Source organism: Hemiscyllium ocellatum, chromosome 39 (genome assembly GCF_020745735.1).
Source record: "Hemiscyllium ocellatum isolate sHemOce1 chromosome 39, sHemOce1.pat.X.cur, whole genome shotgun sequence".
Lineage (NCBI taxonomy): Eukaryota > Metazoa > Chordata > Chondrichthyes > Orectolobiformes > Hemiscylliidae > Hemiscyllium > Hemiscyllium ocellatum.
In genome coordinates, this window is record NC_083439.1 from 33,286,112 (window position 1) to 33,311,503 (window position 25,392).

A 25,392-nucleotide genomic window follows, 5' to 3' on the forward strand; every position below is an offset into this window, starting at 1 on the left:
ACAGGAAGCTGGTCTGTTTTTAATGAGTGAAGCAGTCTTGCTGAGTTCAGCAACTGACTGCCTGCTTCATGTTTGATTTTAAAATAGACTCCAGTTCTTGATGTAACACAGACTCTCTGTTTTATCTCTATTTCACAAATTTGGACAACTGTGCTCTTGTGAGTCGTGGATCAAGACAGCAATTAGATTGTACGTCTTCCAGTGAGAATTGATTTGCAAGATATTAAAATCTATTTTAAAACTAGATTTTTATCGTTGTACAAGTAATTTAAAATAAAAAGTCAGCAGAAAATGTAACGCAATATTTTTAAAGCAATTTTCTGATAGTGACTTGTCAGAACTGTGATTTACAACCACTGTGGAGAAAATCACATCCCATTCTTTAAATTGCAATCTTATGTCTTAGTGATAAGGGTGTGTTTCACATGTATTTTCTCCCTTAGCCTTTGATTTTACAGCTTAATCAGTAGAATCCTTTTAATTTATTGAAGCAATAACACTATAATTCTTCTCTTTTATATGTTCAGCATTTCTTGAATGCAAGAGTGATGAGACAGCCCCAGTGATTGTGTTTATTTGCAAGATGTTTGCAGTTGATTCCAAGGCTTTGCCCCAAAATAAGTTAAGGTAAGTTTGAAGCAAGAGACATTACTGTTGAAAGAAAGTTTTGTTGAGTAGAAAAGCCACATTTTGTGGCCATTTTCTTTCTTTTTGCAAAGCAGATTGCATTTGAATATAAAAAGCTTCTAGAAAGTACATGTTTCACTGTTCCATTAAACAAAATCTTGGGGGACAACCGTTTCCTGACATTTTCCATGGCAATGTCTGAACCAACCAGAGTTGATTTATCAGATTTGATTTTAAACCAATATTTTGCTAACTGTTCCCTTGTGCATTACTCGTGGCAACAACACTACCAAATCCTATTTACCAACAAAACATCTTCTTCTGCAGTGTAAGTTGTTGTTGCCTTGGAGATTTGATATTCTTGTGATTCTGTCCTGATGAATGCAAAATGAATGTTTTGACAACATGTTTCATTTTTGCATCAATATTCAAGTTCTAATCTACCATACTACTGTTAGAGATGATAATAGTTTCATTTGGTTTCTACAATTAATATTTCCATTTATTTGTTTATTTCTCCAGTGAATGATTTTTGGTAACTTTTATTTTGAAGATACAATGCTTGAATTAATTTTCCTTTTATTATGAATGCAGTAGTGAAGCACATTACAAAATGTCTTGTAAAATCTGTTGGCTGAAAATTTCCACTTCCCTACCTGTTTTTGGATAAATTTTAGGGTGGCAAATGCAGAAAGATACTTGGGATTGTTGTCTGGTATCATTGTTGTTTTTGCATGGCTTTTGTTTTGTTTAGAGTTTTGCACTCTATGTTTGAATCCTTCAATCAGGTTTCCACCCTGCCACAATACCAGAATAGCTGTTATTAAAAAAAACAAATAAAATCCTCAAAGACTGAGGCAAACACCCTACTCAGCCAGTGTGCAACCTTTGACACAACTGATACCCATTCTCCTGCAATGTGTCTTCATTGCCATCTAGCTGGGTGGAACTGCACTTCATTGGGTTCATTCTTATCTCCAGAACCATTGCCAGATATTAATTGTATGACTTCTCATTCCTGCACCACTACATCTGCTGTCCCATAGCAATCTATCCTAAACTCCTTTCTATTTCTCATCTACATGCGGCTCCTCAGTAATATCATCTGAAACAGAGCTTCAGCTTCCACAAGTACGCTGATGATGCTGACCCAGCCTTACCTCACCACCATGTCTCTCAATTCCTACATTGCTCGTCAGGCATCCACTACTGGGTGGGAAGAAATTTCCTCCTAACAAAATATGAGGAAGTCAGAGTGCTCACTCCCTGCCAAAACTATGTTTCCTAGCCAGTAAATTGATCCTTCTCCCTGGCATCTGTCTCAGGCTGAATGAAATTCTGTAATATGTGGTTTGATGCCACATTGCATTTGGACTCCTTATCTGGACAAGGGGAAGGCAAAGATAAGAATTGACTTCAGGCTTAGACTTCAAAGTAATGCTATTTATTCTATATTGATACTAAGAACTCTATTCTCGGTCGCAATAGATATACAGTACCAGACTCTGATTTTTAATACATTGAGTCATACAGGATGGAAACAGACCCTTCAGTCCAACTCCTCTGTGCTGACCAAATTTCCCAAACTAAACTAGTCCCACTTACCTGCATATGACCCATATCCCTTGAAACTTTTCCTATTCATCTACCCATCCAGATGCCTTTTAAATGTTGTAACTGTACATGTCTCTTATGACTTACTCTGGCAGTTCATTCCATATATATATATACCATCCTCTGTGTGAAAGATTGTGCCTCAAGTCCCTATTAAATCTTTCCCCTCTCATCTTAAACTTATGCCCTCTAGTTTTGACCTCCCCTACCCAAAGAAAAGCATCTTTGCTTTTCACCTTATCTAGGCCCCTCATGATTTTACAAGCTCACCCCTCAACCCACTGCATTCTGAAACCTCCTGAAAAATGTCCCAGTCTATCTAGCCTCTCCTTCTAATTTAACATCCTTGTTCATCATTTCTGCATTTTCCAATTTAATAACTTCCTTCCTAAAGAAGGGCAACCAAAACTGAGTGCCGTACTCCACATGTCCTGTACAGATGCAACAATGACAATACTCAATGACTAATCTCTCTTTGTGCATTCATGTTGGTGTGTGCTCGCAAGACTCTTTCTTATTCTAGAGTGATCTAACTCTGTCCATTCTGTCCTATTTATACTTAGTTATATGCTGGTCTGTGACATTATCCTTTTGAAGAAGTATACTTTGCGATAGATAAAGGGCAACAAGGAAATGTATATGCTTAGATTTTCAAAAGGTGCATGATAATGTGTCATATTAAAGACATTTATGAAAGTTAAAGCTGATGATGTAGGGGATAACACATTGGCAGGGGAGAAGATTGGCTGGAAAACAGGAAGCAGAGAGTAGGAACAAATAGGTATTTTCCAGGTGGGCAGAATATTTCAAGTGCTGTGCCATTGGGATCGGAGCTGGAGCCTCAAACTGACAAGTTATATAAATGGCTTGGATCAACAGTGTGGGGGTGAAACTTATTGATTTTAGAACTAGTTCACAGAAGGTTTACTAGACCAATATTTGTAATGATCAGATTGTGTTATGAGGAAAGACAACGCAGGTAAGGCCTGTAACCTCTGGTCCGATGTGATCTAATTAAAACATATTCGATTCTGCAGAGACTTGACCATGAATATGGAAAGGATAATTCTTGTGGGACAATCTAGAATTAGGGGCCTTTGTTTAAAAATAATGCTTGCCCATTTAAGGTAGAGGTGAGGAAACATTTGTTTTCTCCACATGTTGAGAATCTTTAGAACTCCCTTCCATAAAAGCCAATGGGTGCAGAATTTTTAAAATATTTTTAAAGCAGAGATTAACAGACTCTTGATTACCAAGCAGATGAAAGATTAGCAGAGCTGTCATGCTGAGATTAAAATCAGACCAATCATGATCTTATTGAATGGTGGAGAAGGCAAGGAGGGCCAAGTGAAACTCCTCTTGTTTCTTGTTTGTGTTCACAACACAACGTTGTTCCTGAAGCCTTTACACAAGATGAACAATTCACAATCCTGGTATCATGTTGACCCCAAGATGTGTTTCTGATTACTGTCCATGCCATTGTTAAGGCCACCTATTTTCACCTCAGTTATATTGCCCAACTTCGTTCCTGCCTCAGCTTGTCTACTTAGACCTTGACCTATCCCTTTGTAACTGTAAACCTGACTAATGCAGTCCTGGGCAGCCTTTCACCCTGATAGCCCCGGTACCCCAATTTAAATGGTTTAGTTCAGCTGAGGCATGATAATTCAATGGCTTATATACGTTTAACCTCATCTCTTAGCTTTTGTACTTTGTGCTTCTGTTTAAAAAGATTAAGATTCCATATACTTTAATCATTTTATCAGCTTCTCCTGTCACGTCCAAAGATTTGTGCAGATGAATCTAATGATCTCCCTGTTCTTCCATATCTTTTAACATTGTATAATGTATCCTCTCTTCTTGCTCCCAAGCAAAATGCAACAAGAATTGATGTTTAAGCAATTCTTTGGAAAAAGCCAGGTCATTTAATTAAGTCTGACAGCTCAAGGACAGGATTTACATGTATTTGGAAAGGCATGGACTGATTAGGGATAGTCAACATGGCTTTGCACATGGGAAATCATGTCTCACAAACTTGTTTGAGATTTTTGAAGAAGTAACAAGGAGGATTGATGAAGGCAGAGCGGCGGACATGATCTACATGGACTTCAATAAGGTGTTCGATAAGGTTCCCCATGAAAGAATGGTTAGCAAGGTTAGATCTCATGGAAAACAAGGAGAACTAGCCATTTGAATACAGAACTGGCTCAAAGGTAGGAGACAGAGGGCGGTGGTGGAGGGTTTGGTTTTCAGACTGGAGGCCTATGACCAGTGGAGTGCCACAAGGATCAGTGCTGGGTCCACTGCTTTTTGTCATTTATATAAATGATTTGGATGTGAACATAGAAGATATAGTTAGTAAGTTTGCAGATGACTCCAAAATTGGAGGTATAGTGGACAGCGAAGAAGGTTACCTCAGAGTACAACAAGATCTTGATCAGATGAGCCAATGAGCCAAGGAGTAGCAGATGGAGTTTAGTTCAGATAAATGTGAGGCAATAACTTTGCGTTTTGGAAAAATCAAATCTTAGCAGTACTTTATACTTAATGGTAAAGTCCTAGGGAGTGTTGCTGAATAAAGAGACCTTGGAGTGCAGGTTCATATCTCCTTGAAAGTAGAGTTGCAGGTAGATAGGATAGTGAAGAAGACATTTGGTATGCTTTCCCTTATTGGTCAGATTATTGAGTATAGGAATTGGGAGGTCATGTTGCACCTGTACAGGACATTGGTTAGGCCACTGTTGGAATATTGCATGCAATTCTTGTCACCTTCCTGTGGGGAGGATGTTATGAAACTTGAAAGGGTTCAGAAAAGATTTACAAGGATGCTGCCAGGGTTGGAGGATTTAAGCTATAGGGAGAGGTTGAATAGGCTGGGGCTGTTTTCCCTGGAGCGCCGGATGCTGAGGGGTGACCTTATAGAAGTTTATAAAATCATGTGGGGCATGGATAGGGTAAATTTACTGGGATAGGGGAGTCCAGATCTAGAAGGCATTGGTTTATGGTGAGAGGGGAAAGATATAAAAGGGACCTAAGGGATAACATTTTCATGCAGAGGGTTGTGCGTGAATGGAATGAGCTGCCAGAGGAAGTGGTGGACATTGGCACAATTTGCAGCATTTAAAAGGCATTTGGCTGGGGATATGAATAGGAAGGGTTTGGAATGATATGGGCCAAGTATTGGCAAATCGGACTATATTAGGTTAGGATATCTGGTTGGCATGGATGTGTTGGACTGAAGGGTCTGTTTCTGTGCTGTCAATCTCGATGACACTCTGGCTCATTTTGGAACTTGTGCTAAATATCTTATTTGCTAAGTTGTTCCAAGTATCCTGGTTACTACAGACGATCTGGAAATTGTTCCTTATTGACTCAAAGAAGAATTTTAATTTAGTGTTCCAAGAGGATTGGTACCTCTGAGCTGATGTGTACACGCCCTTGCAAATTCTTCTCCTGAAAATTACTTTCATCGGACTTCTAAATCTGCTCCAGCTAACAGTGTCAGTATGTTGTCGTACTCCATGTGGAACAGAATTTGTGGTAAATTAAATCTAATTTTCCATTGCCACATTCCAAAGACAGTTTTTACTGATATCCTATTTGATAGCATTCATTAACCATTACAACAAGACCTTGCCACTGTATGATGTGTTGGCCAAAGTACACTACAAATAATGGTAAACCTCTGGGAATTTTCCTTTTCCTAAAACATACTGCTTGAGTCAACTCCTTCAGTGAAAAGAAAGACAGAATGTCGACTTTAGTAAGATCATCTTCATTCTTTGAATAGAAACACTGTTCTTTTGCCGTGTTCAGGTCTTTCCTACTATGTAGTCTCTTCTGAGCATTAAATTATCTGGCCTTGAGGCAATATAATATTACTAAGTTGCCACAATCAGATCAAAATTAACTAGCTTGCTGGTATGATATCTGTCTTTACAAGCATTGCTACAGGTGTAAATGTGACATATTTACATGACTCTCACCGGTTCATAGAGATCAGTCAGAGGAGAGATGGTATCATGCTGTGAGGACTGTGCTTTCACAAGGATTGAAGATATTTGGCATGAGGATATTTGTGTATTCTAGTCAGAAATGCTTTTACTCATAACTTTTAATAACGAACTATATAACGAATAATATATTTATTGTCAATGTAAAATAGATGGATTTAAAGTAAATTGAATGAAAACTCTTAATAATGAAAGCAATCTGATCATTCAATCTGCAATGAAAAATAGCATTTAGTTAAACTACCAAGTGCAGTTTGAATAAATTTAAGACAAACCAAGTTTAAAACTTGAAATTAAAATTACAATTTTACTCCTGAATATGAAAGTTCATAGTTTTGGTAATTAAAGGTGCATAAACTTTTGTAGCAATATTTACTTGCAAACTAATTCATTTCCCAAATTGAACAGCACTTGAGGAACAATGTTTTGTGTGTGGGCTGGTGGTTTTTGACTCTTGGATTTATCGCATCTTATTTTGTTGACATTGAACTATGCTGTCTTTTCTTGTTTGTTTTACAAGTGATTAAATTTAAGTAGTAGGAAAACATGCATTGAGTTCTGGGCCTTTGATTTTCTAAATTCAGATATGTATTAAAATTTTGATTCTGAAATTTATAGATGGCACTGTCAATATTTCAACTATTTGAAGACAGTGTCCTCTTTTTGCTAAGTTTTAAGTTTATTTTAATAATTCTTTTTTGAAACTTCTATATTACCTAGTATACTAATTGCGATCTTCTGCCCTGTGCCAGTCTGCCATCTAAGAAGTCATTGTAAGAGTCAGGCTTCCAGCTCTCCAGGGTTGCTAAGGATGCAACATGTAGAAAATAGAAAGGAACAGGCCAGTAGTTTTCTGTAGTTTTTCTGACCTTTAAAAGTTGGTCATTTCCAAAAGTAGGAGTTGGGTATGCACAAGTAACCGTAGATCTGTATCCAGCAACAGTAGTCTTGCAGTTAATATATGGATTTCCTGTTTTGATTACTTCCTGCACATGGAGTAACTGGGCATACTATTAAAGAGATAGAACAGATTTAAAGAAGAACTTTGCCTTGTCTTGGGATGTCCCAAAGTGCTTAACTGTTAATGCCTTACTTTTGAAGTAAGGCTACTATTGTTGTGTAGGGATACTGCCATTATTGACCAATGTAAGCATGGCACAATCCCAAAGATAATAAGATAAATAATTAGTTAATCCATTTTATTAACATTGTTAGAGAGTCATAGAAATGTACAGCATGGAACCAAACTCTTCGGTCCAACTTGTCCATGCCGACCAGATATCCGACTCCAATCTAGTCCCACCTGCCAGCACCTGGCCATATCCCTCCAAATCTTTCATGTTCATATACCTGTACAGATGCCTTTTAAATGTTGCAATTGCACTAGCCTCCACCACTTCCTCTTGCAGCTCATTCCATTCACACACAACCCTCTGTGTGAAAAAGGTGTCCATTAGGTCTCTTTATATCTTTCCCCTCCCACCCTAAACCTATGCCCTCTAGTTCTTGAATCTCCCACCCTAGGGAAAAGATTTTGTCTATTTATCCTATCCATAACCCTCATGATTTTGTAAACCTCTAAGGGTTATTTTCCATGTCCTTTTCCACAGTAAATACTGATGCAAAATACTCATTTAGTATCTCCCCCATTTTCTGTGGCTCCACATAAAGGCCGCCTTGCTGATCTTTGAGGGGACCTATTCTCTCCCTAGTTACTCTTTTGTCCTAGATGTAGATTTGGTCTATTCTTTTCCATCACTATTTTAAAACTAATAGAATTATGGTCGCTTGCCCCAAAGTGTTCCCCAACTGATACCTCAGTCACCTGCCCTGCCTTATTTCCCAAGAGTAGGTCAGGTTTTGCACCTTCTCAAGTGGGTACATCCACATACTGAATCTGAAAATGTTCTTGTACACACTTAACAAATTCCTCTCCATCTAAACCCTTAACACTATGGCAGACCCAGTCTATGTTTGGAAAGTTAAGATCCACTACCATAACCACCCTATTATTCTTATAGATAACTGAGATTTGTTTCTCAATTTCCCTCTGACTATTAGGGAATCTATAATACAATCCCAAAAAGATGATCAACCCTTTGTTATTTCTCAGTTCCACCCATATTACTTCCCTGAATGTATTTCCGGGAATATCCTCCCTTAGTACAGCTGTAGTACTATCCCTAATCAAAAACGCCATACCCTCTCCTTTCTTGTCTCCCTTTCTATCCTTCCTGTAGCATTTGTGCCTGGAACATTAAAAGCTGCCAGTCCTATCCATCCCTGAGCCATGTTTCTGTAATTGCTATGATATCCCAGTCCCATGTTCCTAACCATGCTCTGAGTTCATCTGCCTTCCCTGTTTGTCCCCTTGCGTTGAAATAAATGCATTTAATGTATCAGTCCTACCTTGTTCTCTGCTTTGTCTCCCCCTGCCCTGACTGTTTGACTTGCTTCTCTTCTCAACTCAGATTGATCTCTTTCCTCACTATCTCCCTGGGTCCCAACCCCCCACCTTACTAGTTTAAATCCTCCCCAGCAGCTCTAACAAATCTCCCTGCCAGTATATTAGTCCTCTTCCAATTTAGATGCAATCCGTCCTTCTTGTACAGGTCACTTCTACCCCAAAAGAGATTCCAATGATCCAAAAATGTGAATCCTTCTCCCATATACCAGCTCCTCAGCCACGCATTTATCTGCTCTATCCTGCTTTTCCTACCCTCACTAACTCGTAGCACCAGGAATAATCATGATATTACTACTCTCAAGGACCTCCTTTTTAAATTCATGCCTGACTCTCTGTAATCTCCCTTCAGAATCTCTACCTTTTCCCTTCCTTTATCGTTGGTTCCAATGTGTACAATGACCTCCTGGTGGCCCCTCTCCCCCTTGAGAACATTCTGCACCCTCTCTGAGACATCCTTGATCCTGGCACCAGGGAAGCAACACACCATTCTGATTTTTCATTGCTGGCCACAGAAACGTCTGTCTGTACCTAGGACTAGAGAGTCTCCTAACAGAATTGATGTCTTGGAACCCAACGTATCCCTCATTGTCTTAGAGCCAGTCTCATTAACAAAGACTTGGCTGTTCGTGCTACGTTCCCCTGAGAATCCATCACCTCCTACAGATTCCAAATCAGCATACTTGTTTGAAATGTGTATTCTTACAGAAGGTTCCTGCACTAACTGCCTACCTCTCTTCTCTTTCCTGGATTTAACCCATCTATGTGATTGTATCTGAGACTTTTCCCCCTTCCTATAACTGCCATCCATCACATCCCCTTGCTTTTGTAAATCCCTCATTGCCTCTAACTGCCTCTCCAACCGATCCATTCGATCTAATAGGATTCGCAACCAATGACATTTACTGCAGATATAATCCTCAGTAATACATAGACTCTCCCTAAGCTCCCAAATCAGATGATAAGAAGAATATATCACTCTAGTAAAGGCCACTTTTGCTCCTTCACAATCTACAGACCCAGTAAATAGCACCGTCTTATTTGTCTACAACACACTGCTCCAGGTTAAATGAATGCTTATGGCTTATATTTTAAGTTTAAACAAGAGGCATATCTCAAAAAGACATATAATCAAGAAAGAACTCTCTACTCACTATGCAGACTTACTGTAAAGCCACATTTAAATATTAGCTTCTGTTTCTGTGCTGTGACCTCTCCCAAACAAGTTCCTCCAAGATTAGCTGTGAATTTCACTGTTTGTTAATTTTCCCAGACGCACTCCAATGTTGGGCAATACATGAATTCAAACAGCAAAGGCAGTAACTGTGCAGGTTCACTGCTGTGTCAGTTAGTGCTGTGGGTTTCTTTCACTCTCTCTTTCTCCTGCATTGGCCTCACTGTGTCTGTTCTTCTCCCTTTTAAAACTGCCTTTTTTTCTCCAGAGTTCTAAAACAATGCAACAGCATATAAAACAGTAATTGCTGTTCCTGGAATTCGAGGAAATCACCTCCAGCACCTAAAATACCTTAAAAAAAGAGTAGTTGTTGTAGCCAGAAATTTTTTCTGTCCTTCCTCTTGGATTACCAAGAGAGAGACCAAAACACCCCATTCTTCTTTGCATGTTAGAACATAGAACAGTACAGCACAGAACAGGCCCTTCAGCCCACGATGTTGTGCCGACCACTGATTCTCATGTATGCACCCTCAAATTTCTGTGACCATATGCATGTCCAGGAGTCTCTTAAATATCCCCAATGACACTGCCTCCACAACTGCTGCTAGCAACACATTCCATGCTCTCACAACTCTCTGTGTAAAGAACCCGCCTCTGACATCCCCTCTATACTTTCCTCCAACCAGCTTAAAACTATGACCCCTTGTGTTAGTCATTTCTGCCCTGGCTATCGACTCTATCTATGCCTCTCATTATCTTGTATACCTCAATTAGGTCCCCTCTTATCCTGCTTTTCTCCAATGAAAAAAGTCCGAGCTCAGTCAACCTCTCCTCATAAGATAAGCCCTCCAGTCCAGGCAGCATCCTGGTAAACTCCTCTGAACCCTCTCCAAAACATCCACATCTTTCTTATAATAGGGTGACCAGAACTGGACGCAGTATTCCAAGTGTGGTCTAACCAAAGTTTTATAGAGCTGCAACAAGATCTCAACTCAATCCCCCTGTTAATGAAAGCCAAAATACCATATGCTTTCTTAACAACCCTGTCCACTTGGGTGGCCATTTTAGGGGATCTATGTACTTGTACCTCAAGATCCCTCTGTTCCTCCACACTGCCAAGAATCCTATCCTTAATCCTGTACTCAGCTTTCAAATTCGACCTTCCAAAATGAATCACCTCGCATTTATCCAGGTTGAACTCCATCTGCCACCTCTAAGCCCATCTCTGCATCCTGTCAATGTCCCGCTGCAGCCTACAACAGCCCTCTATATTGTCAATGACACCTCCAACCTTTGTGTCATCTGCAAACTTGCTGACCCATCCTTTAATCCCCTCATCCAAGTCATTAATAAAAATTACAAACAATAGAGGCCCAAGGACAGAGCCCTGTGGAACACCATTCACCACAGACTTCCAGGCAGAATATTTTCCTTCTACTCCCCCTCGCTGTATCCAGACAGCTATGTTCCCTGAATTCCATTCCTCCTGACCTTCTGAATGAGCCTACCATGGGGAACCTTATCAAATGCCTTGCTGAAGTCCATATACACCACATCCACAGCTCGACCCTCATCAACTTTTCTAGTCGCATCCTCAAAGAACTCGATAATGTTTGTGAGGTGTGACCTGCCCCTCACAAAGCCGTGTTGACTGCATTTAATCAAGCCATGCTCTTCCAGATGGTCATCAATCCTATCCCTCAGAATCCTTTCTAACACCTTGCAGACGACAGACATGAGACTTACTGGTCTGTAATTGACGGGGATTTCCCTATTTCCTTTCTTGAAGAGAGGAATTACATTTGCCTCTCTCCAGTCCTCAGGTACGACTCCAGTGGAGAGCGAGGATGAAAAGATCTTCGCAAGTGGCAAAGCAATTACATTTCTCGTTTCCCAAAGCCGAGAACAAATCTGGTCCGGGCCTGGCAACTTGTCAATCTTAATGTTTGACAAAATTTTCAGCACATCATCTTCCTCTATCTCTATCCATTTCAGCATGCACACCTGCTCTTCAAAGGTTTCATTCACTACAAAGTTTGTTTCTTTCGTAAAGACAGAAGCAAAAAACTCATTTAGGGCTTCCCCTACCACCTCAGACTCCACACACAAATTCCCTGGAGATCTGCATTTATCTGAACAGGCAAAATCTCAGCTGAAAGATGAATTTGCTGACAGACTAGTATTCGTTTCGTGCTTAGTGCTGCATTGAAATTCTTGGTCGGGTCAACACTCATAACCCTATGGTTGCAGAGGTTATTGTGGCCCAGGCCTAGGTTATTGTGCCTGTGGAAAGGGGAGGTTGTTATGCTGAGGGAGTGAGATTTTTTTTCCTGGTGAAATAGAAGATCACCATGGCTTTGGGTGGGGGAGGGGAATAAAGGTTGGGGATTGTGGAGGTTAAGCAGGGGAATTTATTATACTCTAAAAGGGGGCTACAACGGCATGGGAGGATTTTTTGGGGGGAAGAGAAATTGATGTTATTTTGACCACAAGCAGGATATCATGGTGGAAGAGTTCTTATTAAAATTCCAGGGGTTCTTGTAAAAGGATGGAAGTTAGATTTATTCTGGGTCCACGGTTATTGTGGTCAGTTTGTCTTGTTGATGCAACCATGTAAACTTGTTGGTCACCTGCCATATTCAGTGCTGACTTATTATCCTGCCATGAGCTACTTTTTCTGTAATACTAAGTTGTTAATGTTTGTCAGTATTCTTGATGAAACTGAAAATGAGCTCTCTACTAACCCAGTGCTAAACTATACTGCTGGATTGTGTGTTGTTTGGAAAAGATTCCAGATAGTCTGTGTTTTGACCCAAATAATGTTTTAAAACCATGTCAACCCTGACAACAACAAATAAGCAGTCATTTAGGTCATACATAGCCTCATATAAATTTTCCAGAATAATATCTGCCAGCTAATAAAAGTCAATCAGGGCAAGATCTTTTTAATTATTTTTGCATGAGTTTGAAATCCATGTGAACAGAGATATTTGTGGTGTTTCCTGTGTTTTAAAGGGAAAAATTGTAAGCAATGTCCAGTTCACAAAATGGTTTTCAGACATTAGACTTCAAACCTTCCTCCAGCCCACATTTACATTACCATTAATTTTTGCATGAAAGTTTCTATGTTTTCTCAGATAAAGAGAAACTTGTTTTGGAACATGGTGAATTGCCTAAATATAGGACATTGTTGTTTCAGATTGTATCCATCATCGTGAAAGTTAGACAATGGAAACCACAGTCAAAACAAATGGTGGTGAGCAGCATATTTGGCAATGCTCAGCAGCAAGTCTGTAGGACTTGATTCAATGCCAAGTGTCACCTTGTACTTAAACATTCAGCAAATAACCTATTGTAACTTTCTTCCATCCAAGTGTGGATGTATTTTGTTCAGAAATCCTTTGTTAAGCTAGGAACTGACTTTAATAACCATTCTGCAAAGTTTAGCATTAGCTGTGGTGTTTTCTTTACTCTGCAAGTATGCTTGAACTTCAAACATTTAATTCCTGTCACAACTTTAAAAAAAACAGCATTTTATGCACAAACATTTGGCATGAAAAATTTGTGTATTTTCATGAATTTAAGGTAATTATTTCTAGTAATTATTTGACATCACTTACAGTAAACATTTCATATGGTATTGGCATCAATTTTGTCTGTTTTTCTGAATTCCCATTAAGTGAATCTGCAATTCACCATAATATTTTGCTAAAACATAGTTACATGGATAAAGAAAAACATTGTTCCATTGTGTAATTGCAAATGTTCCTTTCTCGTGTGCTGTTCTTTCCTTGTCCTTTATTGCTGTAATTTAATATCCAGCATTTCTAGCTAAAAATGTGCTTCTCCTTATCCTTGGATTTAGACTAAAGTAGAATATTACCAATTATTCTAGGAGCCAAGTTACGGAATAAATTAACCTGAATATACATTTTTGGGGGAGCGGCAATGTCACCCGCCTTATGTCATGCACAACCAATTCCACTGAACATTGATGTGAAAATGGCAGTGTGGCTCTGTAGTCAGATTCCAACTCCGCGTGGAATGCAGCAATATGAGATACCCTCGGGGATACTCCTAGACAGCTTGATCATAGTGCCATGTGGAGTATAAGCACCATGTCGGTCAAATTTTGTTTGAAAAAAAATTGAGCCAACTGCATTGTAAGCTTAATCAAGTTTGTCAAAATTGTTCTGCAGAAATATGCAATCCAAATCCTCCTCTGTAAATATAACATCAGTTGGAAGTTGAACTCTGCCCATGTCTCAGCCTATGTGTGGAGTGTCTTACTCCTATCCAAAGTCTGATTCCTGGCTGGGAAAGGCAGAAGAATTCAAAACAATTGAGGAGTGCTTTCAGTCTCATCTGTGAGCTTCTGTCTGTTCAGATTGTGATGTACAATATCCCTTCATAGAATGCATGGGCACACATATTCTCACTCTATAGTGCAGTGTTTATTGGATTGTATGCTCTGTTTTTTTGATTTGTTGAATTAAATTGCCATTTGCCAAAATGAATAGTAACTTGATTTTGTGGCATTTTACTTTATCAACTGATTAAATTTTAGTTGGAATAACAAATACAAAGGGGAAAGGTACTTTTCTATAGTTTAACAAAATAGGAAAAGCATTTTCCTAAGTTGCAAAATGTAATACGTTTGCAGTCCCCAAGAATGTTCTAGTGTATGGTATACGTTGAGCACAGAGGATGTGTATTAGACCTTAGCATAGAACAATGATTCTATGTAAAGTTGGAGAAGGGTGATTAGTTAAAATGGGAGAAGCCAAAAGAAAGTTAGAGCTATGGTTCAGTTACAATTCCTGGAATATAGTCTTAGCAACAAAAAGTTAGATTTGTGCCATAAACATGACTATCCCTTCAATACTATTCACCAATGGGTGAGAAATTATACAGTTCAATATAGAATGCTATAACTTGGGGTAATATCCATGTCTAGATTTTGCCTTCAATTTGAATTAATTTTTCTTTACCACATCTGCTATAAAACTTAACTCACCACAGCATATCTCCACTAATTTCAATCCATATATTTTGATCAATATTATCATTAGCTCAATAACAGAAATGTTGCCAGCGCTATTAGTTGAATAGCTTTTCTTTATTAACCAAAATTGAATCCATTTATAGAGAGCTGTGTTTAGTAATTCCCCCCATTTTAGAGTATTACTATGTTTTCAGAATTAAATTTTGAGGGTTATGAGTAGAATATAATTTATAATAACCTATTTGTCCAAACTCTGAGTGACATACTTGCTAATGGGTTTGATGGTGCTCAAGGACGAATAATCTTACAGATATAAATCACATTTTTACCTATCATTCCAGGTATGTCTAAAATGCCATTGCAGTGAGAGTTTAGTAACATCATTACAAAAATGAACTTTCCACATTCCATTAATAGAAACTTTTTGGATGTGAAGCCAATGACATTTAACAATACATCAGATTTGTGGAAGGATACAATTATCACTTCAAGTGCTCTGTATTTGAAAATGCTAATGCCCAGATCCATCGCTGCAATAAGCAAAGAAACTAATGATTGACTTCTCTTTGCAAGCATACTTTCCAGTGAGAGAACTGTTCTGAAGACTCGAAATGTCAACTTTGTCTCTGTGCCCAGATGCTGCTAAATTTGCTGAGTTTCTCCAGCAATTTCTATTTCTCTTTCAGATTTCCAGCATCCACAGTCCTTTGTTTATCCTGCAATTACTCTATTCATAGTACAGCACTTGAGGGTTGCTCAAAAGTGACTTCTTTTTTAAAAGCTTTTTGTTGTGTGTACTCATCAGGACAATTCACAAAAATGCCAGTAAAGGGGAAAACCAACATTTCTGCTTTACAGTATAAATGTTGATTTTTCCCTCTGGTATTTTTCCAAATTGCTCTGATGAGACCGAGATGAAAAGCTTTTAAAGAGTCATTTTTTTCAGCAATGCTCAAATATCTTAATTACACTTGCATAACTGTTCTCAGTAGAGCATGATTAAGCCCATAAGCAACAAAAAAAAAGTCAGATTAATTGGAAAGTGTTTTTTTGTCAAATAGAATTAAATTCATTTACAAAGAGCATTTATAATTTTTCCACCGTTTTAGTCTAAATAAAATTTAGAGCACTATGGTTACCAAGAGTTCAGCTATAAGCTAGATGTTTGTATCTCAGATGTTAAACATCGAGCTTATTGCTGAACTCTTGGTAAGCATTGTGCTCTAAATTTTATTTGGACTGAAACGGTGGAATTTAATTCTGTTTGACAAAAAAAACTTTCCAATTAATCTGACTGGTAATGTTTTTGGTGTTGAGCCAATGGCAGACATTACATATGCTTTGGATTTAAACTACTCATGTTAGCATTAATTCAAGATTTGAAACAACAGCATTCATCCTTGTTGATTTGGAAAAATAATCCCTCCAAACATCGTAATTAAAATTGAAATTTGTTTGCTTTCCTACAAAATTTTACCCAGTTGTTGAAGGAAATAGCAATGTAGAGTAATAGGGTAAGGGAATGGGTCTGGGTGGGTCGGTGTGGACTTGTTGGGCCAAAGGGCCTGTTTCTACACATTAGGGATTCTATGATTCTTTATACACTATTGCAGTTTGAGTTCATGAGGGAAATGATTGGCAAATAACCTGTGGCCAAGAGATTGCAATTTCAAATTCCAATTTTTGCAGAGTAAAGTACAGCGGCACGGTGGCACAGTGGTTAGCGCTGCTCCCTCACAGCGCCAGAGACCTGGGTTCAATTCCCGCCTCAGGTGACTGACTGACCTCCGGGTGCTCCGGTTTCCTCCCACAGTCCAAAGATGTGCTCGTCAGGTGAATTGGCCATGCTAAATTGCCCGTAGTGTTAGGTAAGGGGTAAATGTAGGGGTATGGGTGGGTTGCGCTTTGGCAGGTCGGAGTGGACTTGTTGGGCCGAAGGGCCTGTTTCCACACTGTAAGTAATCTAAACTAATCTAATACAGACTAAAATAACAGAATAGGAACAGTTTCTCATCATTATTATTTAGCATTGACACCAGTAATTCTAGTGATTATGATTCTTGTACTCGTTATCTGAATAATTATTTGTCATACTAATTATTGATCCAACTGGTCATGAAATTATAGAAATTTGGTGATTTTCTCTTGAACATGGCCTTGAATCCAGCACATAAGTTTAGGAGTGTATTGAATATAAATACTTGGTAGAGGGTTTAGAATGTCCTTCTTGTTTGAAAAGATGTTGATTTTCTGTGGTATGTTCCTGAGGGGAACTTCAGTACAGAAATAATAAATTGTATTCAAAATTATTTTGCATCCACTTGAATTTATCTGGCTACTTTTTGTCTGGTTAACTTCTTGAAGCAGTGTGAGATATTAAAGGAGCAATGGAATGAAAGCAGTACAGTATATGATTGCATGATTTGAAGACATAGTTTTGTGTCTAAAAGCAAGATAGTAACAATATTGCACTGGATAAGATGTCTCACAAGGAGGTTTGTTACAAAAATTGAAGGTTTGATATATCTGAACTGAGCTAGATATTGATTAGAGACTGGAAATTAAGGATTTCGATAAAATATTTGGAAAATGGATATAGCACTTTTACTCTATAGGTTGCATGTATGGGGGAGGAGTTGATTATTTGCAGTGGATATAAGGACTGCAAAGTCTAAATTTGATGGCACACAAGTAGAAAGCTATACGACTTCAGGATGATATAAACAAGCTTGACTGAATGAAGAGCAGAGAAATGCAAAAATGCTTGGATGATGCTAGAGATGGAGAAATTAGAATGCTATAAAACACTGTTTCCATCAGAGCGAAGATGACCAAAAGGTTTTTAAAATGAACTCTGTCCTGTGACCCTGGAGGCACTGGCAAGATCAAGGGATCATTCATTTAATTTCTGGTAAGGACAAATAATTAAGCCAAATTCATTCACGGTATTGTTGAAGAATAGTATGCTTTTGTAACAAACAGCAGTTAAAGCAGAGACTATTACGTCTTTTAAGGATAAATTGTTAAATTTTAAAGAGTTGAATCAGAAGAAAGTACTGGTTTACAGGGAGAGTGCAGGAAGTAAAATTCATTCTATTGTGTCAAAGGCAAATATTACATAAATATACATGGGTTTAGTGGTTTCTTGTGCTGTAATCACCTCTGGTCCTGAGTTTATTGTTTGAGTGAAGCACTTGAAAACAGTAAACAACATCAGATTTTTATTATTTCAGGCATATAATATGTTCATGTCAATATTTTGTACAACCATGTAATTTTCTATGATATTGAACCAGGTGTGTAATAATGAACATCATATTCCGAGGTCAGTTTGTAAAAGGTACAGATAGCATTGGATTTGTATTGGACTCTGGCTTTAATGCACACAGCATCCCGTTATTTGAATTTCCTTAGTTCCTGTTGATGGGGAACTAAGATAAATGATAGACAGAAACCAGAATGGATTTGAGGCATTTATAGTTCAGAGATCTTATCTGTTGTTTATGCAATGAGAAACGGCACGTGTTTTATTCTCTGAAAATTGTTTGTACCTTTATGGGCAAGTGCGGTATGATATTTAATGAATAACTTAGCCCTGTTTTTGCAGACTGACATCAAACACAGGAATAGATCTTTACTCAAAAATTGAGGCAGTTGATTATATAAGCGATTCTGAAATAACAACCGGTAATGTCTTTTCACTTTAAAATAATCCTCCTGAATAGGTTTTTATTATCGATTAATTTGTACATGACAAGCTTTTAATGACTTAACCTCTTGATTATAATAACATGCAGTTGGTTTTAATTTTATAAAATGAAGTTTAACTAAGATTTATTTGAGACACAGCGCTAGTGTTTGAAAAGTTGAAGGTATGTAACTCAACACAGATCAACATTTGAAGAGGTAACCCTTAAATTGATGAAATGCATCCTAAACGACAGCAAAAATAATTCAGCTGTTTTGTCAGAAAATGATATGGGTGGGTAAATGGTGATTATTTAAGACATCTTGTGAAGAGACTGTCATTATGATTAAGTGATAGTGTGATCTTTGTTTCATGACTATTTGAATCTTTCTTGATCTGGAAGTAATGTTTTAAGGAGAAAGTTGGCAGTAAGTCAGAACTCAATTATAAATTGCTCAGTTTTACTTGAATTCTTTAATATTTAGTTTCACCAATTCATGAAGAATACATTTCACCTGGACCTTTCTATCTTGTGGTGATTAAGAGTAAATGTCAGAATACCACTTCTTGAACGTGGGCAGGAGTTGCTGTCCAGAGCAGAATTACTGGTACCAACAGTCTGAGAATATTTTGTTTATATTTCCGCACTACTAGACATAAAATGAACTATGTGATAGTGCTGTTGGTTCTATCTATTCATTCACTGCTTCTTATCTTCCTTGGATACAAATTAGAATACCAAAACTGCTATACAGTAGGTGGGCTTCAGAGGTGGTCAATAGAGTGAAACAAGCACTTTTGCAATAGATTTCTCCAAATCACAAACAATTATATTTAGGAGCAGATTGAATATCAAAAATAAAATCTAAACTCATTAAGTAGTAGGCTGTGTTCGGCCCCATTTCCCATTCTCTGGTATTGGAGGGCAAGAAATTATTTTAGTGACTACCTTGTTACGTCAGGTGCATTAGATTGTAGGTGGAAAAGCAAGTAATCTATAGAGGGTTAAAGAAAGTTTAAGTGAGTAGTGAAAACCTTGACAAATGGAATATGTTATGGGAAAATGTGAGTTTGTGACTTTGGTGGGAAGGACAGAGGGGCTGAATATTATTTAAATGGAGAAAGATTGCAGAAAGCGATGCACAGAGGGATTTGGGAGTCTTCATGCATGAAACATAAAAAGCTATCATACAAATTCAGGACATAGGGAAGTCAAATGAAATGTTGACCTTTATTTCAAAGTGAACAGAATATGTGAGTTGGAAAACCTAGGTAAAACTGAACAAGAGCTCTTCAAGCCACAGCTGAGAATACTATGGACAGTTTTAGTGTCTTTATTAAAAGAGAATTAAGCTGTCATTGGAAGCTGTCGATTAATGGTTCACTAGGTTGGTTCTCTTGTGATGACCAGTTGAGTAGGTGGTCATGAAAATTTAGAAGAAAGAAAGGCAGCAATTTTGGAGTATACATGATTCTTAGGGTTAGGGTTAGACAGAGGTTGAGAGGTTGTGTCCCATTGTGGGAGAGCCTAAATCTAGAGGGCATGATGTTAGAGTAAGATAGCACCCATTTAAGACAACAATGAGGAGGAATTTCTTTTGTGAGAGTAGTAAACCTCTGGTATCCTTTACTACACAGGGCTGTTGAAGTTGGTTCATTAAGTTTGTTTGAGGCTGCGATAGATTTTTAATCAGGAAGGGAATTGAGGATAAGTGTAAAAGTCAGAAAAGTGGAATTGAGGATTATCAGATCAGCTATGATCTCATTGAATGGCAAACAGATTCAATGGGCTGAATGACTTATTTCTGCTCTTCTGCTTATGGACTAATAAGTGAACTAATGATGTTCTTTGTAAATCATTCTAGTGAAAGGTGACATTTCTAACATTTGTCTCAATTCAAGTTTAGAAAAATTGCATTTGATCATAACATTTTCTTTTGATGAAAAAGTACAGTCAATCTTTCAAATCGGCAAAACTATGAATACCACCTGAGGCGCACTTGATTTGGAGAATGTGGGTTCAAGTCTCGATTCTGACATAGACACTTGAGTGATATTTAGGTATTACTACTGAGAAAATTGTACTGTTACAGATGCTATTTTTCAGATGATTTGTTAAATCTGTTCAGATGATTTATCTCATGCTTGCCTGGGGGACATTAATATATAAAAATTGATTGTCACATGAACCTACAGAGGGACTTCGTTGACTGTGAAGTGGTTTTGGAACAACTAGAATGAAATATGGATGAAAGTCTTTTTTTGATCTTAATTTTAATAATCGCAATTTGAGTAATTCTTATAAAGTAGAGGTGTATTACTAGAGGTGTTTGTCATGAGTCATTTGGGGAGCATGACTGCAGGGGCTTGTTTTGCAGTGTCACAAAGTTAAAAAATATTGAGGGTATACAGAGCCCCCAAACAGATAGTTGTGGTCAGGCTAATGACCTTTGACATCCACAACTGGTCACAAGCCCACACACCATCAGCTACATGTTGGTGGAATCTCATTTTGTATTCACATTCAATCCTTTGTTATAAAATAGCCCTTTTCCCAATTCACTACACAATCAAATATAAAGTAACATTTAAAAATGTGCAGTTGTAGTATGTTTTAATTCTGTACTTCTTTTCTTTAAGACCCTTGAGTCAAGAAGAGATAGCTCAGCGACGGGAGCAGGCCAGAAAAAGGCATGCAGAAAAACTTGTAAATCAGATGCAGAAGTTGGAACAAAACCCACCTGAGAAGACTGTTGAGATCTCCCCAATGAACGCAAACTCAAAAGGTAAAAACTCTTATTGTTGTAATTAGTATTGCTTCTAGAACAAAAATGCAATTCTTTATTTTCCTCTCAAAGTATACTTGTTTAATTTTAGTAGCAAAGCTTCATTTGAAATATTTTTTACATCTTTCTTTTGATGATCATTGCATGATAACAATTTAGCAAACTGGACACAGTCTCAAAGTTTTAAATCTATAATATAAGATTTCATAAGTAATAATATTAGCAACTGTAGTTTTTTTTATCTTTTTAGTAGAACTGATATATTGCTGACAAGTCTGAGAAAATACCGTTTCTTATGGAAGTACTCGAAACAGTTAATTTATTATTGTCAGACACTCTTCCTCACGTCTAAGAAATGCTTTGTGAGCTAGTTTATTTGATTTCATTTTCTTTCCTGGCTGACATGATGCTGCTAAACCCAATTTTATGTATTTAGGGTGCTTTTTAGCAGCACCCATTTATTTACCCAGTTTACTTGTAGGTGGCTAGCAGGTTCTGAGACTCATTAGTTAGTGCTGATTGATTAAGTGTTGGCAGTCTGTCGCCAAAAGTTGATCAGTTTTATTCAAGACAGATTTAACACTACATAACTCATTTGTTGACTATTTGAAACAATTGCTATCTTCTACATGCATATTTAATGATATATGTATGTGTAAGTAATATGCATCTTATGATTGCAAGTGTCTTTCTGGTTGGAAAGGGTAATGGAAGCATTACTGGTGGATGGCTAATGAAGAAACAACAGCTACACTAGTGATGTGGAATGGAAACTGTAACTAGACAGCTGCCATTCAATTTAATTTGAATGATCATCAAAACGTGCAGAGCCACTGCAGAATTAAATGCAACTACACCCATCATTGCAAATCATCTATTTTTTTCAAAAAACATTACTTCATTAGTCATTTTTGTTCATTCATAAAAGTGTTTCATTAGAATCTTATGCATTTTTTAACTTTGAAGATATGAGGAAAAAATTAGATTAATTTAAAAAAAACAAAATATGTGTTGCATTCAACCATCGGTTAGTTACTTTATGAATTACTCAGGATTCCGGCTTATCTTTCATAACGTTTGCTTGTCTTGTAATCATAAGACAGAGATTTATTTGTACTTATTTTTCTTTCCACTTAAGACATGCACGTAGAGAGTCAGATGGAGCAGGCAGATCTGACTACTTGCTTACAGGAGAGTCAACAGAAAGAGCACTTCATTGCGTTCGCTCGAGTATATAGTGGAACAATTCGTAGAGGGCAGAAACTGTTTGTGCTAGGACCAAAGTATGACCCTTCAGAAGCTTTAACCAAGGTGTGTATGTATGAATTTCTTATTTTTTTGGGGTATTAAAATTAGTGGAGATTCTGTGGTGCTTACAGATACAACAGCTATTTGTTGAAGAAAGCAATTTTATATGTGGATTTATATAATGCAATTTAACAAGCAATCTGTTCCTTTTTAGCAATATATTGTTGAAAAGTAGTGATTATCAAAAGTGTTAATACAACACACCCTTTTGTGTTGTAAAAGGAAACAAACCATAAGAAATGATTACCTCAATGTGGCATCTTACACAAGGTGTGATGGTGGCAATATCAAAACATTGTGTTTACCAAGCACTATTTCCTTGTGTATTAAACAAGTGATGCTGGTTAGGTTGATTTCATTATCAATGATTTATATATATTCTGGTTGCTCATACAAGTAGATAGGTAACTTACTTATATGGCTTTTAGTGTTCAAATATGCGATCAGCATGGAATTTACCTTCTACTATTTACCAAGGGTAGAGTGTTCGAAGAACATCGAAGATTTTTCATGCTACAGTTAGGGACTAGTATGTGTAAATTTCGAAGTTGTTGGTCTTTGTGAAATAATTAATAGAAATATATCTTTTGTTTTAATGCCTACTTTCAGATTATTCCTTCATGTATGCACATAATAAGTAAAAGAAGCAGACTGAATGATCACATTGAGGTGAAGTGATATGTCTGTGTGAGGATGGGACCACTGGGCTAACCTGAACAAACCACTAAAATCATGAGCAGAGGAGATGATGTGAAAGCTGCTTGTATGGTTTTCTAAAGGAGAAATGAAAACTGAAGTAAAAGGAAAAAAGAAAATAGTGGTAGCTGATGTGAAAATATATAACTTCATAGGAAGTTGGGATAGATTGCTGAGAAAATTCAATAATATAATGTGGTGCAATTCTGTTGCCATCATTTTCATGATTCCTTTCTGAATCTAGCTCAGAAGATTCTCGAATACTGTTTGTCATGTACCAGTTACAGCACCATAATCCTGCAGAAGAATTTCTTTAGAGTTGTGATTTGTAAAGATAAAAAGAGAAAGAAGAACAGTTTATTCTGTTGAGTACTGAATAAGATTGTGTCTTGAAAATGACTTTCAAAAGCTAGGAAATCTTGGATGATTCTCCTAATGGATCGGAGAAATACTTTTTGTTTATAACGTGAACAATATTAAGGGAACATTTACAGTTTTAGAGTCATATAGCACGGAAACAGACCCTGGGTGCAACCCGTCCATGCCAACCAGGTATCCTAAGCTGAACTAGACCCATTTGCCTGCTGTTGGCCCTTATCCCACTAAACCTTTCCTATTTATGTACCTGACCAATACCCACCTTTACCACCTCCTCTTGTAGCTCGTTCCATACCACCCTCTGTGGTAAAAGGTTGCCTCTTGGGTTCCTTTCAAATCTTTCCCCTCTCACTTTAAACCTATTCCTTGTAGGTTTGGACTTCCCTACCCTGAGAAAAAGACATTGGCCATCCACCTTGGCTGTCCCCTCATGAATTTGTAAACCTTTATAAGGTCAACCCTCAATTTTTGGCACTCCAGGGATAAATGACGCAGCATGTCCAGTCTCTCCTTATAAAGCAAACCCTTCAGGCCTGGAAACATCTTGTATATTTTTACTGCATCCTTTGTATGCTAATAACTTTCTTCCTTTAGCAGGGTGGATGCTCTCTGCTTCTTCCTGGACCAAAGGCCTGAACCATCCCCACCCTCCACTTGGCTGAGTTTGTCCTCACTCTCAACACCTTCACTTTTAACTCCTCTCATTTTCTTCAGGTCGGAGGGGTGGCCATGGCTACGTGCATGAGCCCCAGTTATACCTGTCACTTTGTGGGGTACGTGGAATATTCCTTGTTTCAGTCCTATTCTGGACTCCACTCTTTCTCTGCTACATCTATGATACCATCGGATCTGCTTCCTTCTCTCATCCGGAGTTGAAAACGTTTATTGATTTCGCTTCCAATTTCCATCCTGCCTTCACTTTCAACAGATCTCTTTCTGACTCCTCCCTCCCTTCCTCAACATTTCTGTTTTCATTTCAATGGATAGACTGGCCACTCATGTCCACTATAAACCCATCCACTCCCACAGCTAGCTGGACTGTACATCCTCATACCCTGTTTCCTCTAAAGACTCCATTCCTTTCCCCAGTTCCTCCATCTGTTGCATATGTTCCTATTAGGCCAACTTAAGCAAGAGAGCTTTTGAAATGTCCACCTTCTTTCTCAACCAAGGATTCCCCATCACCATTGTCAACAGGGCCCTCAACTGGCTCCGATCAATCTCCTGCACTTCAGCCCTCACCCATCTCTTCCCTCCTGCAACAGTGACAGGATTCCCCTTGTCCTTACCTACCATCCCACCAGCATCCACATCCAGAAGATCATCAGCTGCCATTTTTACCCACCTTCTGTCACACATTTCCCTCCCCTCCTTTGTCTGCCATCTGTAGGGACCGTTCCTTCTGGAACACACTCGTCCAATGTTCCTTCACTCCCAACATCTTCCCCCCCCCCCCCCCACCCCAGAGAACCTTGCCCTGCGACTGCAGAAGGTGTAACACTTGCCCATTTACCTCCTCCCTCCTCAGTATCCAAAGGTCCATACCTTCCAGGTAAAGCAGCACTTTATCTGCACTTCTCACAATCTAGTCTACTGCATTCGCTGCTCACAATGTAGTCTCCTGTACATTGGGGAAATG

The 25,392-nt window shown here is 38.1% G+C and overlaps 1 protein-coding gene across 2 annotated transcripts in view; it reads left to right on the forward strand.

Annotated features, from left to right (window-relative positions):
- Positions 1–25,392, forward strand: part of efl1 (elongation factor like GTPase 1) — a 267,202-nt gene that overhangs the window by 84,131 nt on the left and 157,679 nt on the right. For both annotated transcript variants that reach the window (XM_060853105.1, XM_060853106.1), the window contains exons 12-14: positions 528–627; positions 21,226–21,371; positions 22,510–22,682. In XM_060853105.1, the coding sequence (XP_060709088.1) occupies positions 528–627; positions 21,226–21,371; positions 22,510–22,682 (419 nt within the window). The remainder of the gene's footprint in view (positions 1–527; positions 628–21,225; positions 21,372–22,509; positions 22,683–25,392) is intronic.